This window comes from Serinus canaria, chromosome 3 (genome assembly GCF_022539315.1).
Source record: "Serinus canaria isolate serCan28SL12 chromosome 3, serCan2020, whole genome shotgun sequence".
NCBI lineage: Eukaryota > Metazoa > Chordata > Aves > Passeriformes > Fringillidae > Serinus > Serinus canaria.
In genome coordinates, this window is record NC_066316.1 from 49,563,680 (window position 1) to 49,576,504 (window position 12,825).

Genomic DNA, 12,825 nt, shown 5'->3' on the forward strand with positions numbered 1-12,825 from the left:
AACCCAGAAGATTCAAAATATCTTTTGTTTCCTGGCAAAACTTTCTACCTGTTCTCATCAGAAAAGGAAAACCAAGCTCTTTAGACAGTCTCATGTTGTTTTTACTTTACTGCCTCAAGCTCTTGTGTTCAACATTGAAGTCTTCCTAACAGTTTAGTAGCACATCTACACACGGAAAGTAAATGAACTGTACAAAACAACCTGTATCCACTTTAACTATCTGAGAGGCAATAGCAATTGCTATTTAAGACAAAAAGCTGGTTTTACTGATGGTTAGCTGAAAGGAATACCCAAGACATTACTTCCTGGACATATAGAGTTAATAGGTACAGAAAACATAGACTTATTTACAGTATACTTTCAGGGTACTGCATACACGGTGCAGCACTGGGGCATCTAATAAAAATTGTCAGCAAATTTTTTGTGGAAGAAATCAGAAATAAACATATATACACACACACTTATAGTGCAATGTTGTTGAAATGCATTTTCTAGTAGCTGGAACAAGAGATTTCTGACTGTTTGGGCTGATTTTAATCTCTGAAAGGGCACAGTCTTAATTGGCAGTGGAGTATACAAAGCCTGCTGAGCTAGAAAAAGACTGAAATTAATATCATTTTTTTTTCAAAACACCGTATAGTTAATATATAATCACCTAGAGTACACTGTAAATGTTTGCTTTAGGAGTATACCCATTGGTAGCAAACAATAAATAGCAAAATTCTATCCTGACTTTTTTTCCTTATTAATTTTGTATGGAACACATTGTGCAATCTTGTTGTACCCATGTGCATTCAATTAAAATCAATCTAAGATTCAGGCCAAATACATTTTTTCTGGACAGTTAGTTTGGCCACCTAAAAAGAAGCAGTGCTTTGTGCTCATTTCCTTTACACCACAATTTGTTTTAAAAGAGCCCATCCACAAAAACACTACCAAAAAAATGTCTCAAAGACCCAAAAAACCAGCCACTTACTGGAAATCGAACTACAGTCACATCTGTCTTCGTGGCTTCAACAAGGAAGTCCATCCAGAAGTCCACAAGTTCCTGTTTGGCTGTATGTTGCTCTGGGGTCAGTTTCTTAAAATGCTGATATATCAAAATAGTCTCTACAATAGACTTCAGGTACCTGTGACCATGCAAACATACACAGATAGTAAATTCAGTACAGTTTTTAAGCACTAATGTCTCTACCTACAACTGAAGTATTCACCATTGCAACACCAAGGTTGGCAGTAACATTTTGCTTCTCTAGGATTGCTTTTCATAATTACAATTCCCAACTAGAATTGAAAACACAGCTGCTAAATGAGGCAACTGAAATACAAAAGAGTCCTGGAACATTCTTTCCTTCCCATATACCATATTGTGTCTCCTATCCTAAACCATGAACAATTCCTGAAAGAGCTACATCCTCTGCCTAAGGACCAAGCTGAGACTATGTCCAACTTGTTTCAGTAGTGACCTACCTCAAATAAAAATTCAGATGAAAAGTCCACTAGTTTAAGTGTTTTATCTCCTCTATTGTGTCTGCATAGGCAATTATTTAACACATTTCTAAAACATGATGCTTCTGGAACTGATTATCCTGCAAAGATGGCAACAGCTATGTAAAACACTCTTTTGGCATTGCTAGGGAAGGACAACTGGTGTGCTGAATGTTTCCCCTAAATGCAGTTTATCCCTCTCTCTGTTGTTCTATTTTCTGGGGCTGATTTATGGGGCTTCTTGGTACCATTGCTTTCTCTTGGCATTTTTGAAAAAAAGGTTGTAAACATATTCTCACACAATTTTACTGAATACTACAGCAATGAGATATACACACTAAAAGAGAATTTATCACTGTTATCACTTTATCACAGTTAGGCTATTAATGAAAACCTTTGTTTCACCCTCAGAGAGTCTTTAGTGAACATTTCCATAGCTGCCCAATTTCCAATTATACTTCTTAGGCCATCAGGATAGATGGCTTAAGGTACTGTGTCTACTCCTGTTTGCACCAAGTGGGTCCTGCTATAAAGCAGGCAACAGTCTAGGAAGGAATTGCTCACAGGAGAAATTCTTCACGAAGCACAGATGAGTGAGCTGTATTTTCAGAGTTTAATCCACAGACTTAAACCCCAAAGGCACTAAGGTACATAAAATCCTGACAACCAGGCATTCATAAACTCCAGAAAATTCTACCAGGAGGCTTCCAGAGAGTGCTATCCAGCTTCTTAGAAAAATAAACACATAGTAAAAATTGAAAACCTTGCAAATAAATACATTGTAAAAAGCATCTACAAAATATTTTGTCTGAAAATTAGAGTTTTTAATTTTGACAGTTTCTATGTTATGTCAATACAGAAGTTCAGCATTTCTGTACTTTAGCATCCCTCTGATCACCTTCTGGAGGCACAATGTATCCTTTATAAAGAGATAAGAACATATACATTGTGATGCTCACTCTTAGAGTTAGCAGAGTGACAACTTTTTTAGTCAGAAAGGAGTCTTGGTTCTCCCCATCTAAAATAATCCCAGCCCTTAATGAGTAGTTGACTGGTCCTTAATTGCTGCCTATATTCACCACAGGTTCTGGAAACCTGCTGTCAGAGCACATATCTCTGGGCCTTCACATAACAGAGGTTGAGCTTACAGGGTTGCCTCTAACCCTGGATTTATGGCCTTTCTATTAACTGGACTTTGATTTGCAGTCTTCTCATTCACTACAAGATGCAGCTTGCCACCACACAGCTCGCTTGTACTCAGTTCCTAAAAGAACTGCTGTGTGTCATAACCTTAACAATACTGAAAGGTACAGCCAGGCCTCCCTAGCTAAGCTGTCTTCATTGCCCAAAACCTTCAGGCTGTTAGGATTAAACTCACAAGCCACTACCACTTCTCTTCAGCAATGTAGCTGCAAGCAACTCCTCCTTTCCCCTTTGCCCTCAGAAGAGCCTGAAGTCCATGATGAATCTGCCCTTCTCACACAGCAAATTAAAGACCCATATCAGATCTACCCCTGAATGAGGGCAAAGGGGAAGAGAGTCCTTTCTCTGGATAAAAGCACAGTGAAATAACACACACACAGTAAAAATCTGTTAAAAACCACAAAACATATCTCCTGTCAGCTGAGTACAGTGCCTAATGTGAAAGCTGAGGGAGTCCAACATTTTAAAACATAGGAAAGTACATGGCTTTGTTTATCACCTTACCATGCTGGTGCCTTTAGTTTAAACAGCTTTTCTGAAGCCTGGATCACTCGTATATGATCATTAGCCAACATACTGGCCCCCAAGAAAGATCCCACTTCCCAATAGCTTTGCAGTTTCTCCAAGCTCCCCTTTTTACCAAGCAGGCTGCTGATCTTTACTCCTGTAGGAAAGAGAATAACAAGTCACAAGAATTTGTAGTAATGCAATTTTGAAATAACCATTTCCCTTATTCAAAATCTTTTAATTGCTTACATGACTATACCCTCTCCATTTGGATAAAATAGGATGGAAATCATACTTACCAGTTAATGTTATTTGCCTTCCAAACCTTCTAATAGGTAGAAAATTCTTTTTTCCCCACCCCCTCTTCCTACAGGCTTCTCAAGAAAGGAATGTTAAGACATCACTGTCAGGACAAGGCCACAGTCAGATTACCTATGTTCTTGCATGGACCTCATCTGTAAAGGTAAATTGGGGCCTTAGGCAACACAACATAGCTGCAAAAACTTAACAGATGCTGAATAAGGCACCTATTATGTTTTTTTCTGCTTTGTTTTTTTAATTTAAAAGCCCCAAGCCCCAAACTTACCTTTATAGACAAGGTCCCATGCAGAAGGAACAGATGATCCACTGGGCTTCTTCCAGCAGTGATGTTCTTTTAACTGCCGCAAGTCCTACCCCAATGAAAGACATCTATTAATATTCACAAGCCCCTCAGCAACTCAAGACTACGGCGAGCCTCAGGTTTTATTTTGACTTGCTAAGTTTGCTGAGAAACACAGGCTCCCCTGTGGCCTTCAGGATGAGTTTTAGTTCATGTGAGCTGCTACATATAGCTAACATGAGATATGCTACACCATCCCCTGCAAAAAAACCACCATTTCCAGCTTACACAACAAGCCGCTCCACCACTGTAGTCTTTTATTCACTTTTCCCACACTACTCCACTATGACAGTTTCCATCCCACATCATCTTCCATTGTCCTTGATATTCAGGCTGAGTATTCACAAGAAATTTCAATGCAACTCTTGATCTTGTTTTTTTTCCTTAACCTTCCCTGAGTAGCTAGCAGACTAAACTTCATGGTGTAAGCAGTAATAAATATTATCAAAATGGGTATCATTATGTAAGTTACATTCCAGCCTACAAAGTTTCTCTTGTTTTATCACATTGCTCACATTTTTATGACATCAATGTCAGGTAATAAAGGCTTTTAAAAATGCCATAGATGTTACAAAGTATCTCTGATCTGCCTGAGAAATGTCACCTCCATCAGCTCCACAGGGTACCATGGTGACCATCTCTGCAAGGCTTTCAGCCAGCGTGCTATACACACTCACACTGTCAAAGAGACCACTTGAAGATGTACACCTCCACTAGTCAGTGGAGAACTGGGAGGGGGAATTTGTATTGAAAGTGTTCAACTTTAACTGCGTTCTAGAGAACAAAACCTGAATGCTATCCAGAAAACACAGTAAATAGAAAAAATTCATCTCCCCCAGGACTTTAAAGTAACACTCCTCAGCACTATCTGCAAAGACCAAAGGGCTCTACTAGAAAGTCTAAAACATTTGAATGCATTTGATAGCAACACACAACAAAAGACAGACACCTACTAACTTCCACAGGCTTTTAATGTGATTTCACCACAAGAGGTGTTAGGAACTGGTATCACTGAGATACCTGGACCATTTCAGTTGGACCTGCCTTTGTTGACAGCTGTGCATAGGGCCAGAGCTCAAGTGAGGTACAAACTGAGTGTGTGGGTCTGATGAAGAGTACAACTCACATGGGGAGGGACCCATGTAACTGGCTGGCAGGGAGAGGTGTTTGCTAGGAGGGTAGGACTGGTGACAGCAACCATTTTGAGTCCCAGCTCTGTAAGGGAGACTTAGAGGAAGATAGGGGGAGAAAGGATGGATGTGTGGCAGTACCTCAGGACACCAAGTTTGGGAATCATTACTGCTTTGCAGCCTGGAGAAAATGGAAGTTTTACCCAAGTATTCTGTCAGGTGGATCCTATTACCTTAGAGAAGGCAACATCACACTCTCATCAAGTTCTTCTGAGAAAAGTGAGGTACTTGGTGCTATAACTCACTCTAGTTTGCTGACCATCCTCTGCAAAGCTCATCTATAAAGTTACTCCTCCCTGAAAGGCAAGCTACTTATCTCTGAAATGTAGCTGCTTGGAGATGACATTAGTAAGAGGTTCTAAAGACTACAACTCCAATTTAAAGAACTTGGTGGGGGGGAGGATTATTTTGGAAACTTGCAAAGTGAACCTTCATGAATTTAATTCTGAGTTTACGGTCTCCTTGTGTAATTTCCCTTTTCTAAATTTATTTTTATTTCATCATCTTTAAAAGGTTCTTGAGAGTAAAAAAAAAATCCAAGCAAAGTCAAGACATTCTATCCTTCCATGATAAACTTGCCATTCACAAGGGGAGGGAAAAAATGCAGCAGGAATTCCAGTATATTTTATCAGAAATATTTGCCTTTAAAACAAATGAGGCAAAATAGAGGAAACATTAACACCAAAAAAGCCTTTGTTTTTATAACACCAAAAATATACCCACAGCTTCTGATGAAAATAAGATAACAGTAAGTAGATATTACAAGTTAAATATTAGTTTGAAGGCTTTATTTATAAACTGCTTTTCTTGATCAAGTATTGATGGAACAATTCATATTACATGACCCTTTGTGTGTCAAAGTTGCACAGCCTGCAGAGTTCATAACTGTCATAGCATTTCTGTTCTGGTTTCAAAGTATGGTTAAGAAAGCAATACTACCAAGAAAATAGAAGGAGGGTTTTTATTAATGGTCCATTTGCTCATTTAGTTGTGAACTATTATCTGACAGGTACAGGTGGGAGCTTTTAGAAGGCAAATTTTCTAATCTAATGTAGATTGGTAAAAATTCTCTTGGATTTATTCTTATTTTACTGCAGTTATTACAATATTCCCAATGTAATCAGATATGCATCTCCTAATTACAGTCTCATGCACCCTCTGAAGAACTGATAATGACTGCATCCTTCCCTACACCTTTCCCAGCCTAGCAATACAATTTCCATATAACCTGGACTGAACTTGACGGGTTTGTTCTTGCTTCTCTCCTGATCTCCCAGCAGAAAGCAGAGCTTCTCTAATTTCTGTGTACTACAGATAACGCTGTGGGTGGACACCAAACAGAAAGCACTGCCTGGCAAATCTAACTATTGCTAAAAAATGATCTTGTACACACAGATCTAAACAAGAAGCGTCATCAAAAGAATTACACACATGTAAGAGATATGTAGGACCAGAAAAAAACTCAAAACATTTTCCCACATAATCTTTGTGATATTGCCTGATTTTGTTTAAAATATTGACCTCAGACAAAGAAAATACTAAACTATCCTCAGAATCTAGCATAACTCCAGCCATCTGATAAACCTTGTACAAAGATCACTGAAAGGTCTTGCACCTGGGAAAACATAATCTGGGAGTGCAGCACAGGCTGGGATCTATTGCACTGGAGAACAGCTCTGTGGAAAGGGGTCTGGGGGCCCTGAAAAACAAGCAGCTGAATATGAGTGAACAGTGTGTTTCTTCAGCTAAGAAACCCAATGGGATGTTGGGATGTATCAACAGGGGCATCACTAGGAGGGATAAAGAAGCCATTATCCCAGTCTATTCAGTGCTTGCCAGGGCACTTCTGGAATAATGTGTTCAGTTTTGGTTCTCACTATACACAAAAGATGTGGACAGGCTGGAGACGGTCCAGAGAATGGCCACAAAGATGAACAAAGGACTGTAAGCCTGCCATATGAGGAAAAGCTGGGTTTGTTCAGCCTTGAGGGGCAGGCTTAGCGGAGGTGTTATCACCATTCAGCGGGAAAAGGGTGGATACAAAGAAGATGGAGACTCCCTTTTAACAAGGAGTCACAAGGAAACGACAAAGGGTGATAGATACAAGTTACTACTGGGGATTTCCAATTGGGCACGAGATGAAAATTTTTCAAAATTTGAAGAATCAGCTCTTGGACTCATTTCCCAGGGAAACAGTGGATTTGCTGACTTTGGACATATTTGAGGTTCAGCTGGACAGGTGCTGGGCCATCCTGTCTAGAGTGTGCTTTTCCAGAGAAAGTTTGTAGCAGATAATCCTGGATGTACTTTTCAACCCGGCATTCCATGATAGTGACCACAGTCTTATCAACAAGAAACAAACGACCAATGATACACATAGGGTACACTACACTATAAATGTATTTGAAAACAGGTTTCAAAATAGCTGAGTCAGTCTGACTAAGAGTATTTTGGCAATATTCCCCATAACAAAAAAGAAAAATGGACACCAGTAGCTAACAGGAGGGGGTGCTGTATCAAGGGCTTCCAGCAGACACCAACTAAATGTTAGCATGAGACAGGCAAACAAACACACAAACAAACTATCTAAGGAACAGGATACTTCTGCACTAAATAATTCATCAGCTGGGGATGGAACCTTATGTAAGAACGAACATTAATTCTGTAACAGTCTCAATACAAACAATAAGGAAAACAACACTGGACAAACTCGTAAGAAGATGATGCCAAAGAAATAGCACATAAATTTCATCAGTAAAACAAATTTGTACAGATCTAGCTGGCTGTAGTCTGTATGCAATTAGAAGTTTCTTTAAAAGTAAAGGATTCATATTTAACCATACAAAAAAAAAAAAGCCCGGATCCATTAAGCTACCTAATTTAAAGTTAGGCCAGCAAGTGAGTATTTGTAAATGCCATGCAATGTATAGAATGTATCTTCTTACCTCCTACTCTGGCAAAAAAATTCAAATTTCAGCATAGGATGTGGAAGTCCTCTATGGCAACCAAAAAGCAAAATCTCACCCACTCACAGAAGGGCAAACACAGTATTTGGGGCAACTCTACGCAGCCTCACACATAAAATTAATACCTTCATTTACACCTGAGAATTTAAATTTCACTTCCACTATTTATGTGAAAGTAATCATCTCACTCTGACCTTCACACTCAAAATTACCCAGGAAATTACTTCCAGATGTACAGTGAATACCTAACTTCAAAACTAGAGCAGTCACTGAATACAGATAAATTCAGTGGAGTGAAAAAATTTGTTTCTTTCTCACTTGACAACCTTCTCAGGAGAAGCAAAGATAAAAAAAGACTTTACAGAAAGTCAAGAATTATACAAATTCATGGAGAAGAACACCAAATGCAACGCATATTACAACATGCAGTTCTTTCTCCCAAATCTTCCCTGAACGTATTACTGAATAATCTTGAGTTTTCACTCTCCTTGAATCCAGAAAATCACAAACAAAATCATAAACTAATTCTTCCTTCTTAAAAAAGAAACTTTTTTATTACAAGAGTGGCGAGACATTGGACCAGGTTGCCCAGAGAAGTGAATGTTTCTTTGTTGGAATTGTCCAAGGTCAGTCTGAGCAACCTGATCTAGTGAAAGATGTCTCTGCCCTAGATCCCTAGATCCCTACAGCAGGGGATTGCACTAGATGGTCTTTAAAAGGTCCCTCCAACCCAAATCACTGTTATCCCTATGATTCTATGAATAAAGACATTCAGAAGCCTCTAAGAATGTATCAGAAGATAAATATTCTTCTCTCAACCCAACCCAAGCTCAAGTCAAATTCATTTTCCTCAGTCTTAGGATAGACTTCTCATCCATATTCCCTCCAGGTGTTTGTGTTTGCTTGTTTTAAAGAGTGCTGGCTGGAACTGGATTCCCATTTCAGGTGCTCCTGCTTCACACAAATGATGCCATTACAAAGAAGCTTAGCTTTTACTGAATTCTGGTAACCATTTAAAACCTTGACACTGAAACCACATCTTCATGACAGCACTCACCTGCAGTCAGGTGGGATCAGCAGTGGTGTGAGAGACCAACTTAAATATTCACATGCTCTCTATCAAAGCTTTCACATACAACCATCAGATTTTTCCCCTATAATAGTGGGTGGTAGTGTACTTTCACTAGAATGTGATTTCACCATGAATTTGCAAGTTATAATTACCAACTTTCCGCAGCTCAAAGGAAGTATCAAAGCAATGTCCAGCTGCCAGGAGGAGTACTGCATAATTAATTCCTGCTGGTAACGTTGGCTCTGATTCAAACGCCTTCTTGAACCTAGAAAAACAAACATTCAAGCTTACTTTGTAAATAATGCAATCTAGTTGGGACATCATTACAGTTTTAGGTAATTTAAGAGCTTATCTCCTGTTTACACAGCAAGAATCCATAGAAGCAAAAATATTTTACTGTTTTCCACACATTCTTTGTGGTTATTTTTAGGAGTCTGGTATTTATACATCCTCCTCCCATTTCCTTTCCCCCCACACAACAAGCACAGATCCTAATCATCCATCCTAGTAAAATTATCCCAGTAAAGTCACAGTATCTTACAATATTTCTCTAAGATCAATATTCCTTTAAGATAAAGCCAAATAATACTATCAGTCTGTAAAAGACGTGTTTCAGAGTTATATTTATTAATAAGCTCATTAATTTAGTCTTTAATATATGAAATTTTATTGACTTGAAACCTCAGATTTTATTGTGGATCTGCTACAAAGTCACACACAGAAGCAACTGATATAAGAATATACCTCACACTTAGCTATGATTTCAGCTACTCCAAATTTTATTCATTACTGAGTGTCTTGTTGACACTATCCTTATGAGTTCGCATAAAAAACTATACCAGACTGTATCAGATTTCATTCATTCTATATCAGACTGTATCAGATTTCATTCATTCTATACCAGACTGTATCAGATTTCATTCATTCTATACCAGACTATGCCAGATTTCATTCTCCTCAAGAGGAACTGAGCAATCAAGAGAAATGGCAGAGGCATTCACCTAGGCTCAATCTTGTCTTGAAAGAAGTGGAGGTGCTTCACACAAACACAACACACACTGTCCTCATGCTAGCAATGCAAGTAGCTGTGACAAGAGCAACAGGACATCTGCAGTGGTTTAAACTTATTCCTCAGAATAAGAACACCTTTGGTTGCAGGTATATACACACATATTCACACCTCCATAGGGAGAAGGCAAAGACTACTATCATATGTGAGTTAAGGAGCACAAGAGATTTAGTCAATGGAGTTTAAAATTACTTTCTAAAGGATGAAAGAAATACAGACAAACAAATGGAATACATTAACAATTTTTAAAAGGTTGTGAGACTACTATATAAGGAAGGAAAGAAAAACAGTTGGTGCAAAACTAAGGATTTTTCTTCCAGACCATGCTTTGACAGGTAAGCAAAGCTAAGGCATTTTTATCCCACCAGGCCAAAAATACAGCTGGTTTTTAATTTGTTTGTTTGTCAGTTTTTCTGCTCTAATGATTAATGACTTCGCATCCTTTAACACAAGCTCTGCTCTCCAAAACTGTAAGACAGGCTTCTCTTCAATCTCCTACATATATGTACTTTTATACTTCAGCTGCCCACCTCCAAAGAACATAATCATTAAACAAGCGCCTACTGCTCTAAAGAAAAGCAAGAGAATCAGAGAGTACTAGATCTTTTTCTTTCATCATCTGCAATTTTCTCTCTCTCTGCGAGTTACAAAAAAGTGAGGAAGAAAGTACATATAAAATATTTTTGGCTCATTTAAAAAACCCTAACCAACCCATAAACACAAAAAACATCCAACCTAAAAACAAAAAAACAGAACAAACAAACCAACCAAACAAAAACTAAGCAAAGGAGGAAAAAACAACCAAAAACCCATAAAAATCTGCCAACTAAACAGGACAATGCTCTCATTGATTCTAAGTATATACATCTAAGGGAAGCCCTTTAGCTGACATTATCTGTTTGGAGACACAGCGATGTTGGGAACTGGACCACCTTTTCTGCCCTAGAGATCTTCCATGCTTAAATTCTCATGCAATACAAAAATGAGAGAGGAAAGATTGACAGAAGAAGAAGAAAAAGCCATGGAAATTAGTATGTTTTTTTCCAATATAAGAAAGACTGTACTTTTGTAAAAATGTTGCAGTTGTTGACATTTGAGAAAATGTTGCAGTGCAGACACTGAATTAGGGGGGTAGCGGTGAAAAGATATGAATAAAGACTTGGTAGCTTTGGTAAGTCTGATTCACACTGTCGGTGTGAAATAAGAAAGTGACAGTTAATAATTACTCTTTCATTTATTCTCTCATATTTATATGAAAGATGTCTTTTATTCCATTTTCTAATTGTCAGAAAAGCACATTGTTGGTTTGATTTTTTTAATTGGAACAGACCAAATTACCTTGGCATCACCAGTTGTTGCAAAACCAATGCTTTGGTTCTGCTGCCAAATTCTCTTTATCTCATGCAATTCACTGTACTTCCCTTACATCCTTATTTTTCTAAGACTGAGATAATAACCTTTATCTCAACATAACATAGCACTGCCATTGCTCCTGCACGCACCTTGTCCTGTTGTGGCCTGCTGGAGCACTGGAGTAGACCTGCTCCTTTCTAAGAGCTTTTCACTGAGTTATGAGTCAACCTGTTGACCATCCTGTCAAGCTGTACCGGACGGTCCAAGCAATTGGACCATCCGGTACAGCTTCCAGCCAAACTCCAGCTTGACTCAACAGCGATCTCCTTGTTCTGTGGCAGGAGGTGCACAGAGCATTCTCTACTGGATCGCAATTGCCAGAGTCTTTTCCTAGACTGGAATGCCTGCAATCACATCCTGGCATCAGATCTATGATTATCTTGACTGCTAAGATGCATTCATTCAAAGTGTGTTTAAATGGCTATAGGAACTCACCACTGTTATATATATAATCATTCTTAGTTCAATTATGTTTGATATAGCAAGGTTTATCTGCTCATAAGGCACTATGAACAAGGAGAAAACAAGATGTACAATAGCAAGAGTAATTTGCATTTAATTTAGTCTGTAATAATGCCTAAAATTTGTATGCAAAACTAGACTTTTCTTCATATTGTGTTTATGACATTAGGAAAATACAGTGTTACAAAAGACCCCAGAAAGTTTTTTACAGGCTTTGCGCTTTATAGGAAATGAAACTTTTTAAAATCCAAAATTATGCTAGGAAGAATGAAAATAATATGTTGTATTCCTGTTATTTCAACATCTTTTAAAAGTCCAGTAAGAATTGCCAAGCTGTAAATACTGACCAGAAGTTACAAACTGAATTTGAATGCTGAGGCCATAACTGGTAAACAATTTTATCTTATCTTTAATGTGAGACAGCTCTAAGCTGAAGTTTACTGAAAACAAGCGATAAATGACAAAGAAAGAAGAAAGCTTTCCATTTTAAGCATTTACTTCAACAAGCAGCTGATGAGCACAAGACCAGAGCTAAGACGTGATCTGCAGGACACATAAATGCAGATTGTCTGTATCCTCATCTGAATGCAGAGAAACAGCTCATCCTGACAGAAGTCTAGGATGACATCCCATGCCTTCATTTTCTAATCTCTTCCATGTAACAGTGATTAAGTGCATTTCAAAAGCATTAAAACAACCAAGATTTTTGTCTCTGAAATGAGGATAAGAATTCATCTATTACTGACTAGTTATTGTGTGCTTCTTTGACTACTGTAGTCCACTGCAATGTGCCT

General features: G+C 38.3%; 1 protein-coding gene across 1 annotated transcript in view; it reads right to left on the reverse strand.

Annotated features, from left to right (window-relative positions):
- Positions 1-12,825, reverse strand: part of MAP3K5 (mitogen-activated protein kinase kinase kinase 5) — a 98,531-nt gene that overhangs the window by 39,567 nt on the left and 46,139 nt on the right. Inside the window, exons 8-10 of the mRNA XM_030235598.2 lie at positions 9,240-9,352; positions 3,196-3,355; positions 977-1,130 (exon numbers count right to left, since the gene is read on the reverse strand). Coding sequence (XP_030091458.2) covers positions 977-1,130; positions 3,196-3,355; positions 9,240-9,352 — 427 coding nt within the window. The remainder of the gene's footprint in view (positions 1-976; positions 1,131-3,195; positions 3,356-9,239; positions 9,353-12,825) is intronic.